The following is a 22,300-nucleotide window of genomic DNA, read 5'->3' as shown; positions in this document are numbered from 1 at the left end:
GATCCTAGAGTCCATCTCCACCATGGAGGAGCGTTAGCCCACTGTTGCAGTGGGTAGCGTGTTATGCTACTCTCACATATCCAGTAGCCATAGGCCTCAGTGCTCAGTATGGTGTTAACTATGCTGCTGTTCTATTGATCCCACTGGAGGCATTGAGACACAAGTACTCCACTGTGCTCCAGCCTTTCATACTTGGCAAAGAGGGATGTCTCCTGTAGGTGGAGATGGCAATACAGGGGATTAGCCTGAAGTAAAGAGCATTCTATTAGGGATTTATATCCGTATATGTGTGCTATGCTTCTCCCGCTCCTCTCCTCCTCCGCTCCCCCGCTCATATTTCTTATAACTAAACTCTCTCCCTCCCTCTCTCTCTCTCTCTCTCTCTCTCTCTCTCTCTCTCTCTCTCCCAGAGAGGTAGTCTGACCCTGCTGCTGTGTGGAGAGAACGGGCTGGTGGGCTCTCTGGAGCAGTTTTTCCACCACGGCTTCAAGACGGCACGTCTCTTCCAGAAGAGCATCTTTATCTGGGACTTTGTCGGTGAGTGCAGATGTCAGCCATAAAGCCAAAAATAGCGTCTATAAAACCCGGCCGAGGGGCCGTTACATCTTTAGTGTGTCGTTCACGCCTCGTAGCAGACGTCTCATCTCAGACACTCTCACCAGCGAGGCCTGGAGGCAGGGCGGCCGCTCGGCATGGCACTGGTCAGAACCAGGACTCCAGTAGGGCACGGGGGACATTCTCTCACACGGACTCTACGCATGTGCACTCCACGCAACAGTGCCTACCTGATTGAATAATCTTGATGTAATGGCACGTAATGAAATGTCATAATATGGTGTAATGATATGGGAGTCCTGTAGTCCTGCTGATCCCTCGCTGTTGGGCAGATGTTCAGCAGCTCTCCTGTGGGTCATCTGACTGACTGGAATGTACACGGTGCTTTAGTGCCCTCTGGTGATGCGTAGATGTACTCCAAATGGTACTGTGCTCTGGTTCTGCTTGTTGGACTGAGCCTGGTGGAGAGCTTGGGAATTGCTGGACATTTATGCAAATGATTTATGTAACAACCTGTTCGATTACAGTGGTATTACAGTGGCGTATCAAGTGGTTTATCATGCACTTGTGATTTGTGTCTCTTTTACATTTAAACAGTTGTAGGATTCAGTTCATTTTGTCCCTTTGGTAGGTCAAGAGGAAAAATGCATAACTGTGTGTGTGTGTGTGTGTGTGTGTCTGTGTGCATGCATATGTCTGTGCGTGTGACTGTGTGAGTGCGCATCTTTTTTGTGTGCCCGGGCTGAAAAGCGAGATGGCATCCCCGTGCTGGAGGCGGCTCCTTTGCATGTGATTTGCATGCATTAGGGCTGAGAGGTGTCTCTAAGGGCCAGATCATGTGAGCCGTTAGCATGTGATGAAAGGGCATAAAACATGCGCCAGCGCCACAGCACCTCTCCCCGTGACAGCCACCGCCACCGCCAGAGCCAGAGCCAGCCCTACTCTCTAGGGCTAGTTAGCGCATTAATGTACCCTCCAGATAGATATGAAACATTTGTAGACCACTGCTGTGCTGTTCATGCCATTGTTTTCAGATTCGATCACTGGCATAATTATGTCATGAATTCATGAATTCTGTTATATTCAGCTGATGTTTTATGATGATGCTTTGTCTGTAAGCATTTCCTTATTGGGGCCCTTCTGAAGAATTGTAGAGCTGATGTGCCAGACTCACGTGGATAAACAATGTTGTGCCAAATCTTTTTTTTTTATTTTCTATTTTCCAGACAATTAGTTTGGGTCACATTGATCTGAAATATTTGCACTGGCTTAACATTTCTGGGACATCCCTTAAATGATTTCTGTCTATTGTCGTATGTAACACATGTGATAAGCTGTGTGTGTGTGTGTGTGTGTGTGTGTCCATGTCCCTCCTCCAGAGAAAGCAGTGGAGTATATGGAAAGTGCTGATCAGATGGGGGACCTGCAGGAGACAGCAGAGCCTCTAGGCCTAACCTGTGAAACCTTCTGTCGCTATGCCAACGCCATCAACAACTCGCCACGCAGCATTGGCAAGGATGGCAAGTTCCAGCTGCTCTTCTGCTTAGGAGCCAGGTGAGAAGCAGGGTTTAAAAAGAAAACTAAAGAGGGAAGAAGTCTTAAAGGCACCCTTATCAAGATTTGCTCTCTGGGGCCCTCTGGTTGAGAAGCGCACTAACAAACAAACTAATTATGCCTTTGTCTTTTGTTTAAGTGTGAACATAACTGTTGAAAAAAGATCTCTGAATTCCTGTAGCGTAGCAGCTCTTTGCCTCTCTCCTACCCTAAACTAGAATGTTACTAGGTCAGTAATCGCCTACAGAGGGCCGTTCAGATGTGATGTTATGAGGTTAAGTGCCATCAAAATTATTTTGGAAACGTTATTTTAACGTAAAAAACTGTTAAGGGTACCTTTTTATAAATGGACAGAATCTGTAAAGTCTATAAATGCCTCTGTGTAGCTGGTCATATACGCTCCAATGCCAGCGTGGTTGCGGCTGTGTTGTGTTGATCACCGTGGCCTGTGTGTTGGTGTGGAGATAATGCGTGCCTGTGCACAGACGCTGATTAGCCTCCTGCTGTGTGTTTGTCTCAGGGACCGGCTGCTGCCCGAGTGGCTCCCCCTGCTGGTGGAGTGCCCGGTGATCACGCGCATGTACGAGGAGACGGCCATGCTGCGCGACCGCACCACCGTCAACGCGCTCATCGGCGTGCTGCAGACCCTCCACGACTTCGCCATTACGCTGGAGACCTCGCTGGTCAAGGGCTTTGACTTGTAGCAGTCAGCTTCCATGGACCGCAACTCCCCACAACCCCCCCCCCCTCCTCCTCCCCACCCATTTTACCCCCCTCCCTTCACCTCTCCACCCCTACTCTCTGATGCCTCTACAGATGCCACTTCAAGGCACTGGCAAGCCGCACAACCCACTCTGGGAATTAAACGTGACCACTAAAAGAGCAGGAAGGCTGAGGAACGAGGAGGCTCTTTGAAGGACAAATAAACAAGAGACCCCAGTCCCCGTTCCCGCCTCCCTCCCCATGGCTCTGTGTTTAGTTGCAGTGCGTAGGCCTTCGGATCAACGTTGAGTGCAGTATTACCCATACCTTGTGCTTTAAAACACACAACTCCAAAAGAAATGGACGTTTTGTGTGAATCTCTGTATAAACTGTATGAAGCTCCGTGTGAAGCTCATTTATGAAGATATTTTTCCTATGAACTCTCTCTGCTCTTATAATGTAGGGGTCCGTGGCACAGATGTGGGCTCAGGTTTCCATCTTCAATACTTAGTAGAGTACGCAAGCATGTATTCAGTTCGGTGATGGAACCTTTTCTCCAATGATGGACAAAGAACGGAAATGGTGATGTATTGGTTTTATGCGTGACGACAAAAAAAAACAAAAAAAAACCCTGTATTGGTTTGAGAGACCCTGTGCATCTCCCAGTGCTTCAGTGTAGTCCCTACATTTGATCAGCAAAAGCTTCATGTGTGAGGTTAGGGGAGAAAGAAGAGCAGCGGGGGAAGAGAAGGACGTTGCAGAGCCCGTCTTATTTGCACTCTTAATACCCAGAACTGAATCATGACTCCCATACGAGATGGCTTATAACCAACTAACCCATGGTACTGAACTAGCCCCTCTCACTGCGCAACGATTGGCTGTGGGATCTCCTGTGGACCCTCCCCCTAAACAGTATTGGATAAGAAAGGGGGCTTGGCACTGACATCAGTGAAATGGACATTCCATCTTGATGTTAGAAAAGCAGTAGTGACTTTTGTGTGTGTGTGTGTGTGAGAGAGTGTCTGTGTGCGCAATTTTGTGTGCCCACTCAGTTTAATTTTCTCTTTATTTTGTATATTGAGCTGTTCCCAGTATTAGTCTCGAAATTAAGTGTTCGAAGATATTTTGTGGTTTTCATGGTCAGCAGCTCAGATCAGCGTGTGTGTGTGTGTGTGTGTGTGTGTGTGTGTGTGTGTGTGTGTGTGTGTGTGTGTGAGTGTGGATGGGTAGGTGAAAAAGAGGGAGACGGTGTCTTCTGATGAGGATGCGTCAAGAATTAATGTATGCATTGCCAAGAATTTTGAAGGTTTCTCTGTACAATGACACGAGCAAATTAGTGCATCCATAGTACATTACGAAAACAAGCAATAACAAAGACACAGCCATGGTCCTCTTGATATGTTAAGAGTAGTCCTGCGAATCCATTTGAATGGATTTCTTGATAAACAAAAGTTTTGATTTAATTTAAATCACACTTTAAAATTATTTTTTGTCTTCATTTAATTTCATTAGTCAGTCTCGGAGCTTTTTTAGTTCTAAAAAGAGGCTTTATTTTCATCATGACGACAACATTTTCCAACTTGCAATTCTGAGACCAGCTTGATGAAAGATAGTATGGTATTAAGTCAAATACTGCAAATGTGCATGTCTCAAATCTAGAAAAACATATTTGGGATTTTATTGTGACCCTTTGGATTTCAACAAAATAATCTGATTAAATTATTACTTATATTATTGTAAATGCTAAAAACCAATGACTATCAGGTTCTGACTGTGGACTAGCTTTTATTTGTTTTATTTAGATATAACACACAATCTGCTGCTGTACTTTTAAGAAAGATTTTAACCACTAGACCAATCTTTTTGCTTACACTGAAATAATTATTTTTACCCATGCATTCACTTCAGGGGTAAGTCTCATTCTTCTGTTGGAATGTTTTACTTAATCTTTTTTTTATATATATCTATCTTTTGGGTCTGTTGATATTTTTACTTTTTGAGACGGCAGATTTCCTCAGTATTCTTGAGACACTGGTCATTTTTAACCCTCTGTTTAGCCAGCTGGTTGAGTGAACTAAAACTTTCAGTGAGAGTTTTCTTGTATCATATTTTAATTGCATTGTCCTGGTTGATTCACACTGTGCGTTAGCACAGTGCTCTCCAGTGCGTTCAGCCATCTGACTGGCAGCCTCTGGAGAGGTCTGAGACTGGGTTTATGTGCAGTGCTGCTTGGCTATGAGCTGGCATAGGCCCTTTTACGTTTCTGAAAAGCTACTGCATGCTGGGATGTTCTGTACTGCATCAAGAGTTCTATTTCCGTGGGTTAGTTTAATGCTTGTTCCTTTCATCAGTCATCCAGCTAAATTTAAAAGAAGACGAAGACTACTGTCCCAGGTGTAGATTACCAAACTATGCTCCCTGCCTCTCTTTCTCTCTCTCCTGTTGATATTGTGTATCTTCATCTTTACTGAGAACTTGAACTGAATGGATCCCTGTGTCTGGTCATGATTTAAATGATCTCTGTTTATGGTATTTATGAAATGTTTCATTAAAAATCTCAGTATGTTGACACCGTGGCTCTGTCATTTGTTTTTGGCTGAGCATTTAATTCCAGATAACATGATTCTTATGTGGCCACCACCAGACTTCACTGAAGTTAATCAACATGTGCATCTTACAGGACATGTAGTTCTGCCCTCACAATTATACAGTCATTTTCCGTATATAAATTAACACAATATTAACTGCCCCACTGTTAACCTCATAGCTGAAGACATTTTGCTAAATCAATGTATACAGAACAGTCGGGAAATTACGGTAGTTAATAGCTTTCTGCTACGTTTGATCGTTTCCCCCCTGCACATACCATGTAATAGCCAAACAACAGTGTTTACTGTGGTGGGCCTGAGCAGTCCCATATGGCAGATAAATAAATGATACATTATCTCCCTCTCTCCCCCTCCCATGTGGCACTTGCTGAATGTGGAGCTTTGTTTTCAGGAGGTCATATGATATCAGGTAAACGTGGCCCTCCGGTTAAAATGCCCGCTCATTGTGCAGCACTATTGAGCAGCTCTGTCCATGGATGCAAGGGAATACTCATGGGAATTATTGGAGAATTGGAGTCGGTTATCCAAAGACCGCATTATGTCGCCTTATATTCTATTGGACCTAAGAGTGTCTTTGAGCATATTAATGTGAGCAATATTCTGCAAATATCAAGACAGTGATATCCTATTAATGGAAAACAGAATATATCAGTCGCTTTCAATATATTTGAATGATATATTTACATTTTCAATAAACGTTTAGTGAGTTTGTGTAGCCTATGGTTACCGGGTCTTGTCTTCTCTGGATGTGAGTGTAAGACGAATGTTTTCTGTTATCATGGCTCGTGTATGCCATGCGTCGTCACACTGCGCTGTGGTAGTAGCATACGCATCCAAGGCGAGCCTTCCTACCGCCCCTGCTTCGGATTGCACAGATTTGAAGTGCCCTAGCAACTGGTTCCACCCCCCTTTCCCGCGTAATTTTCCCTTCCATATATGGACAAGAGAATGCAGACGCAGTCGTACGTCAGACCCTCATGCAAATTGGTTTGATTGAGGAAAATCAGAAAATGGAGGATTGGTTTGAACGCATGCGCAGACGGTTTTACTACTCCCAGACGGAAAGTGAGACAGTAACAACGAGTGGAGTGCATGTCAGTGGCGCATTGTTTAATGAGTAACAACTGTAACGCCGTCATTCTACAAGCTTTACAACTTAAACTATTTGTCCAATCCATCTTCGGACTAATTCAAGGTAAGAATTCAACTGCATTTAGAAACCATCCAACAATAATCAGGCATGGCAGTCTTCAGAATGTCATTTTCCTCAGTGTCAGTGGCATCTGAGTAAGTTGGGCGATCAGAGTGCGAGATTAACACGATAGAAAGGTGTCGCATTCTTGTCAAAAGTGTGGTCTCTGTTTTGATTTGAAGAGTTTTGAAATTAACTAAACTATAGAAAAAGTTTGTAATCAGCTAATGTCTGTCCGTTTTGAAGAATCTGTGTGTTTCTGAGAGGGGCACGCGTCGTCTTTTTTGAAGGCGCGCACATCATCTCGCGGATGATGGCACTTGGAGTGCATGGTGACCGAATTAAAATTCACGTTACCTGGTCAGTCTCTCAAACCCACAATGATGGTCATCTTTGAGCATAGTTTTGTTGGTTAGTTGTTAGTAAGTTATTACGTAAGCTTTAGTATGGTACATTTCTTCCAATAAATAGTCATTCAATGTGAAAGCGAAAGCGAGGTGCAATTTATGTTATGGTATAGTTTCGGTAGTTCATGCTCTTGAGTTATCTGCTTTAGAGGTGACATTTTCTTAGTGCTTAGTTATTTGCAACAATTTATTTCCTCCCGCGCTGTGCAAAGTAGCCGAAGCTCCTGCGTGTGTGGTCTCACGCCTACTCCTGAGTTTGATGGGTGTGCTTCAAAACAAGCCAACGATAACACTTGTGATGTTCAGCTACAATGTCTCATAATCGAGTGACACTTAGATAGAAGTCCTACATTTACTGAAAAGGAAGTATTTATCTTGTTCCACGACTTGTCTCGTAATTTGATGGAGGAGTTTTGACTCCGTGGTTCTTCGTGCATGGTGTTCTAGCCTACATGGCTATTGGCTTTAAAAATATATGTTTAAAGTGTTGGAAAGGGCTTCTGCTATTACCTTGTCATAACTGTAAAGTATGCGACGTTCTGCGAAATGTGCAACGTTGAGGCAAAGTTGGAGCGTGCATGTGTTTACAGTTGGACACAAGCATGGAGTCGCACGATCCACTGACGCAGAATCAGTCCGAAAACAAAGGGCACGGCATGGAGTGTGTTACTTTGTTGTTAAGTGTTGTTGGTGCGTGGGATATCCCTTAAGTATCTTTACTCAAGTATTTGTATATATTAAGGACTTTGATGGTGCCTTTATCGCCGAGTGGTTATAATGCGGTTGAAACGTGTTATGTATATGGATGCGTATGTGATGCAGCAAGAAAGCCATGCTTCCTCCGAGAGTGGGCGGTGAATTTGTCGATGTAGGCTGCCTTCACTCCGCATGCGAAGTATTTGGCGCATAGCCTTCCACACGGTCGTGTTAAATGGCGTAGTTTAAGCATTCATGTATTTTTATCTTTTCGTAAAAACTTATATGGTTATTTTGTATATCGTTTAGACTTTTGATACTTTAAATATCCACGTTTAGATCGTGTTGAATGTTAGCTGTATCAATTCTGCATCGGCCCCTCCTTCCCCTTTGAAACTCGTTGCCATGTTTGAATTACGTCAGAGACCGAATTATACAAGAGCTTGTGCCGCGAGTCCTGAGATGCCGATCTGGAGAGGGGCAGCAAGTCTGAATCTTGTATTTACGGTTTACTCTTGGATAAAATCATAATTGTGCATGTGCGTATCACATTTAACATGTGCGTCATTGCCAGCATGATTTTAAGGCTATGGAGATTGTTTAGTTTGAAAAGTGGCGACACAACCTCGCCAATAGTGTGGGCTACTGTTTGACCGCATTTCACAATTCACTCTTCAGTCGTTTGACGTGAACTAGTCTATAGATCCATCTATGTCATGATCTGTAAACCTTTGACAGATGCTTCCCTGCATCATTCCTCTGAGCGGATGGCCTTAGTCGCATCAGCACCGTGGTTACATAAGAGCCGGGACATCAACAGTGCATGTGCGCTTATCCCATTGACGTTATGACTGATAACCTAGTTCTTTCCGTCTGGGTTAAGTAGGGCGAGAGACACCCGCTTCTCGCCGTGTGACGTGTTATTGTGCGTAGCTACGAAAAATCCGAATAAATGATTATTTGTGAGAAAATCTACCAGATCTGCATGCGGCACACGTGGTCATTTGGCCCTTTGCTGACCTATGTGAATTTAAGTCAAATGTTTGAACACAGTAATGATTGTTGACTTGTAGATTGTTATCATTAGGCTAAATGCATATCTCTCCTTTGAAGATGTTTGGCTTTCATAAGCCGAAAATGTACAGAAGCCTGGACGGCTGTTGTATCTGCAGGGCGAAATCCTCCAGCTCCCGCTTCACTGACAGCAAACGCTACGAGAAGGACTTTCAGAGCTGCTTTGGGTGAGAATTGAATATTATTGGGAGTAGGACGCTGTTTACATATGTTCAAAATGTAACCTATTAATCGCATAATTGGATATTTGTTATATGGATTAGTTTCATGTACTGCGCAATTATTTTATGCAAATGATATAACTGAAGGTAACAGCACGTAGGCCGACAGGCTGACTTGTTTGACTCACTGTCCTAGAGGTCTCCTGTCGGTTTGTCAAGGCCTGTGCACAATGTAAGATGCTGTTGGCATGGTAACAACGATGAGTGAGTCAGTAGGCCAACTGGGTTTTAGAATAGCAGGGCTCTTGTTGCAGGTGCTATTAATAGGGGTTGACTGTTGCTGTTTTTAAAAATAAATGTTGCCGCTTTTGTCTCTCTTTTTTGGACATCACTTTGCTTCTCCAGCCTGTGTGAGACTCGCTCAGGAGAAATCTGCAATGCTTGTGTCCTGCTCGTGAAACGCTGGAAGAAGTTGCCGGCAGGTTCTAAGAAGAACTGGAATCATGTGAGCATTTTGTTTTTACTCCCAGCTCTGTGCCATAGCTGCTCTGCTGGCATTCCGAGGGCAGTGTTAAACTATTCATGCCCCTCTTGTTTTAATGAGGCCCTTGTCTTCGCATGGCACGCAGGTAGTGGATGCGCGAGGTGGACCGAGCCTGAAGACCACAGTCAAGTCCAAAAAGGCAAAGTCCATCTCCAGGAGAGCCCGGCCCAGCCAGATCAGCCGCGTCCAGAAAGAGCTGAAAAGACACAGTAAGGCCATTTGTTCACAAGCTGTTTGTTTTGGCTGGTTTGTTTTGATGCTTTGCATATGCAGTTGTACTCCAGCATGTTGCGCTCTCTCTCTCCTCTTCAGACTCAGATGCCCACAGCACCACCTCCAGTGCAAGCCCAGCACAGTCACCGAGTTACAGCAACCAATCAGATGAAGGCTCTGACTCCGAGCTGACACCTGGCTCCTCCCGATCTCCAGTCTTCTCCTTCTTAGATCTCACCTATTGGAAAAGGTGAGCCTGTGCTAAGCTCTCCATGTCATGTGTGTTTCTCTGTCTGTGAATTTCAGTCACGTGGAATTGGTCCTCATGGTATCTTTTTGGCTGGTTTCAGACAAAAGGTTTGCTGTGGCATCATCTACAAAGGCCGCTTTGGAGAGGTCCTGATCGACCCCCATCTCTACAAACCCTGCTGCCAGAAGAAACAAGAGCAAGAGCAAGAGGAGGAGGAGGAAGAGGAGGAAGAGGAGGAGGAAGCTCACACCAGCCAGGAGAGCAGGAGGAGCCCGGCTCCCGAGACCTTCCCTTCCCCTCCACCGGTCAAAGAGGAAGAGGAGGAGGAAGACGATGAGGAAGAGGAGTGGTAAGACCACTCGTGGGGTCATACACATACACACACACACACACAGGGAACTGAAGCAGCATTGGAAGGAGGCCTTGGAGAGCTCAGGATGTGACTTCCTCAGGCCCTCTGTAGAATTCCGGTCAGATTGCCTTCAATTCATGAGCAGCTGGAACTTTTTTGTTTTTGTTTGTTTGTTTGTCTGTTTGTTTTTGTTTTCATGTATATTGTGTGTTTTTTTTCTGTGTTCATTTAAGAGGAGGAGGTCATTCTTTGTTGTTTAACTTATGGACTATTAAGAACTGTGCGTTTTTTTGCCCCTCCTCGGCCTTTCACTCTTTTCCATTGTATACTTGGATATTTAGATCCTTGTTTTTTCCATTTATTTCTCCACATGAAATGCTGGATCTACACAAAATGCAGATGAGGAGAAAAAAAAACTAAAACTCTACCTTTGACTTCCAGGATAGAGCCATAGCCTAGAAAAACAGCCTTCAACCCACGGTTTGCCTTTTCCATATATTTGTAAAGACACACTCATGTATACGTTCTCTGAACACGTTTACTAAGATAAATGCACACACACACTTTCTTGCTCACACACACACACACAAACATGCACTCACACCCTGCACACAAACACACTCACATGCAAACAGAACATGCATACGTACACAGCCTAACCATAAAGGCTAACAAATGATAAACCAGCCTTGAAATGCACCAATGGTAGTGTCATGATTATAATTTTTTTAGCAAACACTACATTATTGGTGTAATTGTTGCACGAATCAATGGGATAGTAACTATTTTGGTATGGAAAAAAACGATGCAAAGAAAACCAAACAAGCAAACAGAAAAGGGTATGCGAAAGCGGTTGGGAACTGGCGAGCACTGACAGAATTCTAGTTTTGGGTAGTACCATGAAGTGCTGATTCAGAATCAGTTTCTCTTCCACAGAATACGTAACCAAGGGATTTAAACTTATCCTCAGTCAGTGCTTTAGATCACTTTCTTTGAAATGCTGGACTTTGGTGTAGTACTGGTTAAAGCTGGGCATGGTCAACCAAAACTTCTTCCTGGGTTATCTCCTCATGAGATGGATCCATATTGATATGCTTACTATCGGTTGTGTTTAGGTTATAATGCGTTCCATCTATTTCAGTGAAGTAATGTAAATGGTCAAGGTTAGAAAGTCTGTCTTGGAGACTTAAAACACTGTATTGTGCATGGACAGCAAGCTACCCTATGTCAGAATAATCCTGCATGCATTTGATATTGCATGGCCTTTCAGAAAATTCCAAACATTTTTATTTTTCATTTGCTATATTGGGCTTGATTTAATACAGCCGATATATATATTTTTGTAGATAAAATGAAAAGGAAAAAAAAAATAATGATAGTTTTTAGGTTTTTGGGTCACAGAAACTTTCACTGCAATACAAGGTATTTGATGTCAACACTTCTCACATGTAGAGAGTGATGCTGACAACAGGCATGTGAGGAGATGTGGATCTTCCTATTTGCCTGATTAAATTGGGACCATCATGTCCGTCAACTTTAATTAAATCAATGAAATATTATTTATTTTCCTCTTGTATTATACACATGTGCACAAAACCCCTATATTCATAGGGCTCCAACAAGTCAATCATACACATCACTGAGGATTTCCATGTTTGTTTCTTTTTCTTTTAGAAAACATTAGTCTAGCAATGGATGTGTTTTTCCTGTAGGTCTTCATGTTCTAGATACTCTTAGGGAAAGTATTTAGCATTGTTTGATACACTCTGGTTTGGCTCACTCATCCGCTCTCGTCCTTGATAGTATTTTTCATAGGCATCATTTAGTCTTCATACCAGAAGGGGATTCTGCACATTTCGACATCGATATGTATTATGTTGACGTTCTAACGGTGTTCAAACGGTTTGTTGGATGGACACCACACACATGGACAGACTGTAATACACATACCAAAAAAAATAGTGGTACCTTTTCATTGCTAATTCAGGAATTGATGTCAACACATTTGCATGGACTCTGTATCCCATAACCTCCCTATCCCCTTCAGCTGGGGGCCCAGAGCTCAGAGTGCGGGCAGCTATCCGTGTCCTGTACTGAATGAATGCCTCGTTCCAGGGAATGAAAGCTTTACTCGGTGAATGTTGCAGTCCTTCTCTGTCCCCGCTGTCTGCCTGGTCCTGTTTGAGAGTGTTGCACATGGACACTAAAGTGATGGATTCTTTCATGTGGTGTTTCTTCTTTGACAGTATGACGTTTCTCAGAGCCAACGGTTTGTGTATTAGTTTACATGGGCTGGTGTGAAATGCTAATGATTTGACTCTTCCTGTTATTTATTTTATATTTATTTTTTTGCATCACTTTTTTTCCCTGTGGACTGTTTTTACTGTCTGAGATCCCTCACCACCCTTTATTTATGGCTGATGGTGTTTTTTGCTTCTTTTATTTTTTTTTAAGATGAATGCGGCAAAACACTGCTTTAACATGAGTGTCATGCTTTCACACAGAGTTGTGAAATGTATCAAAATTAAGCTATTGTAAAACAAGAATGCGAAAATCTGTCAAATTCTGTATATTATGTCTGTCTTCTGCTCTACGTATCTTTATTTTGGTCTATGCTCAACGCTCATCTGCTGATTTTCCGTAGGCTAGTCTCTTAGCTGTAGTTTTACAGGCATGTATGGTAGCTATGCACTTTGTATTTACCTTATTAGAGATATATGAGCTAAGTTTTGTATTTTTTTATATATTGTACTTTTTACCTGTTCTTCAATAAATGTAGTTTGTAAGCTTTGTAGCTGTGAAGTTTGTTCTATGTTTATCGCATGACTGTCATGATTTTCTTTGCATTCAGATACAGAGATGTTTTATTGTTCAACTCATAATGGCTTTTTAAACCCTGGCCCTCAAATAGCCACATATTTCTTTATTATTAGCCTATTGAATTAAGGCACTTCTGTCATGACACAGTAGGTGGAAGATAACAGTTAAGTTACCTCAACTAGCCAACTGAAATGTATCTGTTATTTTCAAAATAATTTGAGACCGTCATTATTTAATGTAGAGAGGAACATTTATTCAGGGCTAGGATTTGTGTGTTTAATTTGAGGCCAAGGGGAGGTGGTAGGGGTGCTGAGGCAGGTGCCTGGTTCGCTGACCGCGTGACGTCATGATGAATACCCAAGCCTCAGCCGGCAGAGGGTATTGGCATGGAGTGTATAAAAAGGTAAAAGAGAGCTCGGATCCGGCCTCTGCTAAAATCCAACATCATCATAACTTTGAGCCGGCAAGGGTTGTTGAATTTGGATGTTGGGCATTTTCGCTCGGTCACCACAACGACCCCGCTTCCACCACCATACAGAACGAGTGAGAAGCGTAAGGTTGGTGAGTTCTTCAGTTTTTCGGGGGTCATGATCGTAATCACGACAAACTTTGCATGTCGATGATTAGATTGTGTTCTTTGTTTTCTAGTCGGTGCGTATTTGAACCTATTAGTAACTTCAGTTATACAGTTTGTCGTTGGTAAGGGCATATTTAAGCTAGGGCGGTGGCAGATGGACCTGATATAGCTTTGGAGGATTCTGGAACTTGCTCGGTATCACTTGCATATTTTTTAGTCATCCATTATACCTTCAAATTGGTTAAAAATACTGTTTTATCAAATGTGCCAGCATCCCAACATCGCGTTCATTAAACCGCCCATGTTACTTTTCGCATGGAGAGAGCACGCGACTGCGAGTCTACAAGCTCATCTCTTGTCATTTTAAGAACGACTATCCGATCTTGACTGTAACATCAGTCATCATGTTATATTGTAGCACTTTGCCCAAGAGCCACGTTGTCGAATTTCTCCATGGAGAATAGATGAGCTTCATTAGGCTATAAATGCACTGTCACCGCACTGGCTCTTCTCCAAAGAAGGTTCAGTAGGCCACCACTGATTGAGGACCTTTTGTTTGGGTTTCTTTTTGGAAAAGCAACCATGATCCCCTGAATGATTGTTTGCATCCTGTTTAAAGATTAGGAGTTTGGAATATTAATGAAAGTTCACAACGCAGTATATGTGTTTTCCTAGTGAGACTCCCAACATGGTGCAGTTGAGTGCATCCCCAGAGCCCGATATGTCCCCCTCTCCATCTCGACACTCAGGGGAGGTTGAGGAGAAGCATGGAAGCCCAAAGTCTGACTGCTCTCCGCGCTCCCTCACCTCCCTGCAGCTTGCACTCTCTGCCTCCACCACCGCCTATCCCGGCTACGAGACTTACATAGAGGATGGCCTTATCTGCCTCAAGCACAAGATTCGTAACATTGAGAAAAAGAAGGTGAGGAATTCTTCTGCTGTGCCATGGGGGTGGAATGAAAGGCTGAAGTGTTTGAATGCCACTAACTGAAGTGATTCACCAACAGCTAAAACTGGAGGAGTACAGGAGGCGCTTAAAGAGTGGTGAAAAACTCAATGAAGACCAACTGGTAGGTACTTTCCATCGGCGTCATCCATGCTTTTAAGGGCCCCAGATATAAGGGGTGTAAAGGTACACATTTGTACTGAATCATTTAGGTACAGGACAATACAGGTACAAGATGTTAGGTACAATAGTTGTGTACCGAACGGAGTCTTCAACAGTAGGCTTTTTTGCCTTTTGGATGTTTCAAATTTGAGCTCCCACACAAACATATTAAATGCCGGACTATATGCCTGTTTATGCGATTATGGCCCAGAAATGACACCTTTTCAAAATACTATTCCCGTTGTGCATCAGAAATATTGACAGTGATCGATACATTTGCAATAGGCCTACCGAAAATTAACCAAGCCGTAACCGTGGTGCATACCGAATCGTGATTTTTGTGAACTGTTGCACCCCTGCCAGATATTAATAGTTTCCTTCTAAACTGCTAATTACAAACCATATAATATGTGTTGGTAAGACAAAAAGCCTCATTGTTTATGTACAGCGCATTGAATTACCCCTGTGTATGTACAGTGCACTACATAGATAGGCCTGCCTTGCCTTACTTCAGGTGGTAAGTAAGGACACTCCATTTGTTAAGATTTGGAACATTTTGGATACATTTCTACTTGATATACAGCACTATATTTTTGTTTTAGGATGCAGTGAAGAAGTATGAAGAAGTTATCCATAACCTGGCATTTGCAAAAGAGCTGCACAAGACCCTTAGTTCATTGACACAGGACGTAAGTATAGATGTCCCCTTAGGTTACGATCATGACTGGAGATTGGGGGTGTCCATAAACACTTCACATGCTACTGTGGCCAGGGCATTGTGCTCCCACTCTAGTCTAACTGAACAGCGGAAGGCCAGACTGGCCTTGACACAAGGCTGTGAAGTTGAGTGACCTATTGTCAGGAGAATGCCTGAAGGTCCGTTCGGAATTCTCTTTGACCAGGGTGGGTAGTTGGGCCCAGAAGGGGAGCTGGCTGAAGGGCCTAGAGGCTGAGATCACCCTGTGTTGCTTCTGAGGGTTGCTGGGTATATTGAAGGCTGTAGAGGTTATTGCTAAGGTGATGTAAGGCCTAGTTTGCTGATGGTGCACTGAACCATTTCTCATGTTGATGGCTTCCTGGCCACAGTAGATTTCCCATGTTGGATTTTGCAATACAAATGTCAATTTGTACAGTGCAATGGGAATAGTCGATCTTCTAAATAAGACTATTAATGACTATAGGTTCATTCATCTTGGTTTGGACTTCTCCCTGGTTATTCGGTACTGTGTGTGTGTGTGTGTGTGTGTGTAGCTGCTGAAGGCTCAGAAGAAGGCGGTGAAGCGTGAGCAGGTGGTGAGGATGGAGGCTGAGCGCAAGCGCCTGTGCACCGTGCTGCAGATGCAATACGTCCTGCAGAGCCTCCAGCACGAGCACGTCAGGAAGGACGTCCTGAACAGCGCCAGCCGCCCGCTGCTCATCTCCGCCAAGGAGCTGGAGGGCCTGCGGGACCTTGGTACCCTGCTGAACCGCAAGAAGGATGACCACAGCAGGTAGTCATTAGCAGCTCCTCTGGATAAGTGGACGCTGGCCTTTAAGGCCCAGCCAGGAGTCAGTGGTGGTAGTTGACAAAGGGTCTTGTACTTCATGTGGGTATTTGTTAGTCATTATGACTTTGTAAGGATTGTCTGCATATCATAAATACATTGTTTTGATTTGGCTGGGGGAGAGCGGGAAGTCATTTATGGTGGGTTTGTTTTTTAAGATCATTGCTTACCATCACTTGAACTGTCTCCCACTATTATATTTAAGCATATGGACTTGTAATTCAAATACAAACAATTACATCTCATGTATATGAAGAGATTGGTTCCCAAAACGTGTCTTCATTATTAAGAATATCTGTATTTTTTCTTTTGAAATAGAGTTTCCCAAAGAGAGGCCGGAAGCTTGAAAAAAAAAAAAAAACAATAAAAATGCAACTTGTTTGCAGCACATGTTTTTTGCACATGTTTTTTGTGGTCAATTTAATGATCACTCACAGGTGCTGTCCCATTTCTGTTATTAGGGTTTTGAAAAAATATATTAATTCCACATAGTGAATTCAGTGTAGTGAGAATGAAAACTCATGGTGTTGCACATATTTGATCATTCAAAAGATGTCAGAATACTCTTATCAGAATGAGGTTATTGCCCTCACATCCATTGTTAGTCACTCCCATGTGCTAGTGATGGTGGTAATGTTGCCATGTTTATGGTAATGAGGGTTAGATATCAGTGAAATTGTGCAGAAACCTCTGTAGACTGACAATGGCGACGCCTCTAGACTTTGTTATAACGACCTATTTTTTTGAAGCAGCACTGATCAAACAAAACTGTGCACATCAAATGATGCATCGTCTTGTCTTGTCTTGACATTCTTGTGCACCAAACTAATTGGTCTCCAGGCAGCTTTATTCATGCATCATGATCATATGCCCCCATGAATGTTTTGGCTGATTTTTGGCTTCATTGACTGTACTCGTTGTTCAATAACTGGAACATAAAGGGCACACATTTTCACTGCAGCGGTCAAGTGCTGAGGCGCAATAGCGGGAGCTCTAGATGACCAGTTCACCCAGATGGACACATCGGAGAATATTAGTCCTGCAGGACCTCTTGACCACAGAACCACAACCATGTGTTATGAAGAATGCTTTAATCATACTGTTTATAAATACGTCTGTCTGAGCTTGCAATCTCATTAGGTTTTATTAATTACTGGAATGAAATGTCCTGTTCTGCAGTTTGGAAGATGAAATGATGCGAGGAGCTATTGTCTATTGGGAGCTTCTGGAGGGGAAGGAGAAACCAGTTGTTGGTCACACATGTAAGCCAATACTAAATGCTGATTAAGGCCATAGAGATCCTATGCATTTACTCTTGTATGTGTTCCATCATGGAATGTTTCTTCTCACTCATATTTGTAGATAAGCACATGAAGGAGTGGCTGGCAAAGCTGATGGATTGTGGGTACTTTGACCAAGTCGTGGCTCCCAAAGACCAGAAGGAATCAGAGAATCATGTGAGACCAGGAGGTCTTGCAGGTAAGTATGAGAAGAATAATGTTGAACTTAAAACCCTTGAATATTGCATCACAATATACATTTTGCCAAATGCAGAATTATATTTTAAGTTGCCCTTAAACATATTATATAATGATCATCTGTTTTCCCCATTTGTGACGCATTTTAGCCCTTGTGAAGTTCAGGACAAATGAAGTGCCTACCAGAGTGGTGAGTGTGCTGGCTTACTTTGTTGGCCACCTCTGTCCTTCCAGCTGTTCCACTGCCGTCTAGTTTAATCATGTCTGAATGATGCCAGTTTCTTAACAGACACTATATACCTGATGAAGGCCTCAATGATGGGAGTCTGGACAAGAACTCCCCTTCGCTTAACTGGAAAGAAGACTTCTTGGCCCGCAAAGAGCAGGAGCCTCCAGACTCATGGGAAATGGAGTTCAATGATGCGCCACCTTCCTCGAAGACTACAGCACTACAAAAACCAAGCAGAGGGGCAGCTGGTTTCATCCTGAAAGATCAGAGCTCTGTGAAGAAACCCAACACTGAACCTAAACCGGTGAGACTGCAGCATCTGATCACGATGACTTGGATCCTAGTATTGTGGATGGGTTGGCCATCTAATCATTTAACTTCTGTAGGTCAACTGAATACAAGTTCTTCACAGGTCTGTACAGTGTTGTGTGGCTACAAGTCTTTACTCTCCCTTTCAGAAAGCTCAGAGAAGACCTAAATCTGGACAGGATGTAAAATCAGTAAGTTCAGCCATCCATGTGGGCTACAGAATATTCCAATGTATAGGCCAACTCTGCCATTTCCACCAAGTGTTTTGTTTTTTAATTAGGCATCTCGAACAGAGACTCCAGTGGAGGTGTTCAACTCGCCATCTCCTCTGCCCAAAGATCCCATTTTACGAAAGCAGGAGCTGGACGACTTGATGGGTCAGATTTCAGGATCCTTCAGCTTCATGCAGGTAGCCATTTAATGTGAATGTGATCCAGTTGCCTAAGTCTAATCAAGCTATGGATCATACAGCACTGGATCCAGAAATGTCTTAATTGCCTTAGGAGTCATTACTGGATGGTGAAGCGCCTCAAACACATGTGCATCCTAGGATTTGTTGTCCCTCTCCTGTACCCTCTCCTGTACCCACCCCTCCACTTGGTAAGAAAGGTCTTATATCACTCCATTTTCAGTCCATACCTGCTTTATGCTAAATCAATCACATTTACTTCATTCTTTGCACCAGTAAACCTAAGAGTGAACACTAGATTGGTAAAAAACAACTTGAATTGTAGTCAGTGGTGATTTTAAAAAGAAAAACTACTTTTCATTTTATAGCCCGGAGGGAATCCAGTGATAGTTCAGATGACCACCCTCCCAAATCCATGCATGTAAGTATTGCCTTCAGATCCTTCAAATGTCTTAATTGTAATATTTAAAAAGCTAAAGTATTGTCTGCTCTTCTGTAGTCTACCCCACTGCCTTCAAAACATCTTGCCAAAGAGGGTAATACTAGTCTGACCAATGGGAATAAGAGTCTGGACAACTGGGACCTGAATGCCCATTCAGTGGAAGAGGTAGAGGTAACAAACTCCACCACGTTGTACCATGTGTAGCCGTGGCACAGCTTGAAGCCTGCAGAATTCCTCATAGATCCTTTAATCTCTGAAATTGCTCCCTACAGGAGAAACCACAGTTGTCTAGTCGAGAGGGCTTTGAGTCTCCCCCACTTTTCCGCCGCAAGTCTAGTATCCCGATCACGCCGGAAGAGAAACTGCCTCCTGAAGTATGGGGCTTTTCAGTGTCAGATGTTTGACTAAGTATGTGTTACATAGACGTGTGGTTCAACTGTGATGTGGTTTTGGGGTCGTTGTTCCAGACTCCTGTGCCACAGCCAGAGCAGCAGCAGTCTCCTCGTGATGTGGTGACGCCTCCAGCCACGGAGTCAGCTCAAGCCTTCTCCACTCCACCAAACCGCCAAGCTCACAGCATCTCAGCCCCGTCTGCTCCCTACCAGTCTATGCATCCTGTGAGACACACACACACACACACACACACACACACACACAGACCCACTATAATGTAGCACAAACTGAAACTGCCAAACATTTTCAAGCCTATTTTTCCATCTTTGGTTTCGTTTTGTGCTCTGTTTCTGGTAGGTGTTCAAAGTCAGTGTGCCTACACCATTAAGCAGTGGGTCTTACTTGAAGCCTGACGGCACACCACTCTCTGGATCCAATTGTGTGAGATATGCCACTGCCAGCACCCAGACCCCACCTGAGCTCAACCCACCTGAGGCGGAAAACCTTCAGCCAGGTAGGGCCATAATGCATGCTTACTGGTCTGTGAAAATGTGTTCTGCTTTTACTACTTAGCCTTTAGCCCCTCTCCCCACCCCTCTCTCTCTCTCTCTCTCTCTCTCTCTCTCTCTCTCTCTCTCTCTCTCTCTCTCTCTCTCTCTCTCTCTCTCTCTCTCTCTCTCTCTCTCTCTCTCTCTCTCTCTCTCTCTCTCTCTCTCTCTCTCTCTCTCTCTCTCTCAGATGACCTGATCCAGTCCGAGTGTATGGTGGTTAGTGGTGGCCAGATGTACACAATGGGACGCCCGGGCCAGCCTTACCATGTGCGGGGCTCTGTCAGAGGTATGGGACGCGCGGGCAGGGGACTGGCGCACTACGTCCGCTCACCTGGTGGCCACAGAGGTACCCGTCTGCCTCCCTGTGTCTGTGTGGTGGAGAGGCGTGTCTGGGACATTCATATCTCTGCACCACTCCCAATAATTCCCACAACTCCAACATATTGTGTCTGAATGTATTACTGTGGATAATAGATGCATTATATTCTCTTAACAGGAGGGTTTGATGGGTACAGAACCAGCCCCAGATCTGCTGGAGGTTTTGTTCCACAGTCTTATTCGATGAGAGACATGACATCCACTCCCATTAATGCAAGGGTAAGAATGGAGGAACGATGCTTTGCTGTGGATTGGAAATGTAAAGTTCAGGGCTTAATAGTTAAGACTGTCTGTCTCATTGCTGAACAGGAGGGCGGATACCATTCTAATTACAAACATGGTGGCCCAGGGGGACAGAGGGCCAACTCCAGTGGTAAAGATGTGCTACTCGCCCCTCATGTTTCACTGTCAAAGATGCTATTGGTTTGGTGTGGAACAGGAGTCATGATGTTTGTCTGGTCTTGCAGCTGGATGGAGCGACTCGTCTCAGGTGAGCAGCCCTGATCGGGAGGGGACGTACATGGTGGACCTGGTGGACTCTGGCCACGGTGACTCGCTCTCCGCCGACATGCCGATCACTCCCCAGGGGGCGCACACCCTCATGCCCCTGCACGTGTACCCCATCTCCCAGCAGATCAGGGTGGCCTTCTCCGCCGCCCGCACCTTCAACTTCGCCCCGGGCACTCTCGACCAACCGATCGCCTTCGACCTGCTGCACAGCAATGTCGGCGAGATGTTCGACATGCCGTCCGGGCGCTTCACCTGCCCGGTGTCGGGCACCTACGTCTTCATCTTCCACATGCTCAAGCTGGCGGTCAACGTGCCGCTTTACATCAACCTCATGCGCAACGACGAGGTGGTGGTGTCCGGCTACGCCAACGACGGAGCGCCTGACCACGAGACGGCGAGCAACCACGCCGTGCTGCAGCTCTACCAAGGCGACCAGTTGTGGCTGCGGCTGCATCGGGGCGCCATCTATGGGAGCAGCTGGAAGTACAGCACCTTCTCAGGCTTCCTGCTGTATCAGGACTGAGCCACACGCATGCAGGGTAGCCTTGCTTCTGGGTTCAGCCAGAGCCCAAAGCACAAGTGTGTCTGTGTGTGTGGTGAAGCTGCATGTGCAGAGTTTCAGCGAGCCACAAGTTAGCACTTGTATTTCAGTTTGGAGTGTTGGGGATTGGATCAAGTCCCCTCTGGCCTTTCAGAACAATCATCAACCACTTGTACCCCTACTTAATATTCTAACCATTTCTGATTCAATCAGGGGACATTCATTTGGATGCCAGCAGCACTGCTGGACTGGCACCATTTTCTTGTGACCTTGAAAAATGTCTTGTAGCTGTTACGCACATTACTGACCAAATATAGCAGTCTTCACTGTGCACTTTGCCAAATCGTCCTTACTTGGTGGAAAGTTTGTTTCTACTAATTGTTGATGGGTGATCGTAGGGTTTCTGAGCCATACAGCATTAATACAAAGTGGATTTATTTGTTTGTTTTTCTTTTCCTATCCCCTTTTATTTATTTCAACTCTACCGTGGCTTTTGAGTGGAGAATGTAACGGACATTACTTGACTAATTGAGCACTTTAACAGGAAAACCCAAAGTGTTGCCTTGTATTGGAGGGTGTGGTGTGGGTTGGGCTGTGTGTATGCACTGGAAAAGGCTAATATGCTTGAAGTTGAAAGATGCCTCTGTGCCTAAATAAATGAAGAAATTGTGCAGTTCATTTGTCTGCCCTGGTTAATAAAGT

At 44.2% G+C, this 22,300-nt stretch overlaps 3 protein-coding genes across 8 annotated transcripts in view; all 3 read left to right on the top strand.

Annotated features, from left to right (window-relative positions):
- Nucleotides 1-5,380, top strand: part of dennd5b (DENN/MADD domain containing 5B) — a 57,728-nt gene extending 52,348 nt beyond the window's left edge. For all 4 annotated transcript variants that reach the window (XM_062518721.1, XM_062518720.1, XM_062518719.1 and 1 more), the window contains 3 exons: nt 411-537; nt 1,935-2,109; nt 2,630-5,380. In XM_062518721.1, coding sequence (XP_062374705.1) covers nt 411-537; nt 1,935-2,109; nt 2,630-2,813 — 486 coding nt within the window. In that variant the 3' untranslated portion in view covers nt 2,814-5,380. The remainder of the gene's footprint in view (nt 1-410; nt 538-1,934; nt 2,110-2,629) is intronic.
- A 1,099-nt stretch (nt 5,381-6,479) lies between these two features.
- Nucleotides 6,480-10,454, top strand: sinhcaf (SIN3-HDAC complex associated factor). Its single transcript, XM_062518319.1, has 6 exons — nt 6,480-6,615; nt 8,829-8,956; nt 9,356-9,455; nt 9,580-9,703; nt 9,807-9,957; nt 10,058-10,454. Exons 2-6 carry the CDS (start codon nt 8,829-8,831, stop codon nt 10,308-10,310), a joined length of 756 nt encoding a protein of 251 aa, XP_062374303.1. The 5' UTR covers nt 6,480-6,615; the 3' UTR covers nt 10,311-10,454.
- A 3,065-nt stretch (nt 10,455-13,519) lies between these two features.
- Nucleotides 13,520-22,266, top strand: caprin2 (caprin family member 2). Of its 3 annotated transcripts, none has more exons than XM_062518715.1 (21): nt 13,520-13,686; nt 14,382-14,628; nt 14,714-14,776; nt 15,417-15,503; nt 16,066-16,304; nt 17,538-17,620; nt 17,721-17,837; nt 17,986-18,026; nt 18,115-18,369; nt 18,524-18,565; nt 18,655-18,783; nt 18,878-18,974; nt 19,152-19,204; nt 19,283-19,396; nt 19,498-19,599; nt 19,693-19,842; nt 19,976-20,132; nt 20,357-20,455; nt 20,666-20,766; nt 20,857-20,920; nt 21,015-22,266. In XM_062518715.1, the coding sequence occupies exons 1-21, from the start codon at nt 13,613-13,615 to the stop codon at nt 21,578-21,580; spliced, it is 2,880 nt and encodes a 959-aa protein (XP_062374699.1). In that variant the 5' UTR covers nt 13,520-13,612; the 3' UTR covers nt 21,581-22,266. The 3 variants fall into 3 exon arrangements, with proteins under 3 accessions (XP_062374699.1, XP_062374698.1, XP_062374701.1); XM_062518714.1 differs by having other exon boundaries at nt 20,357-20,515; XM_062518717.1 differs by having other exon boundaries at nt 13,520-13,690; nt 20,357-20,515.
- The last annotated feature ends 34 nt before the right edge of the window (nt 22,267-22,300 follow it).

Source organism: Sardina pilchardus, chromosome 17 (genome assembly GCF_963854185.1).
Source record: "Sardina pilchardus chromosome 17, fSarPil1.1, whole genome shotgun sequence".
Classification (NCBI taxonomy): Eukaryota; Metazoa; Chordata; class Actinopteri; order Clupeiformes; family Clupeidae; genus Sardina; species Sardina pilchardus.
Note: the sequence above shows the minus strand (reverse complement) of the source record. Positions and strands in the feature narration are given on the sequence as shown.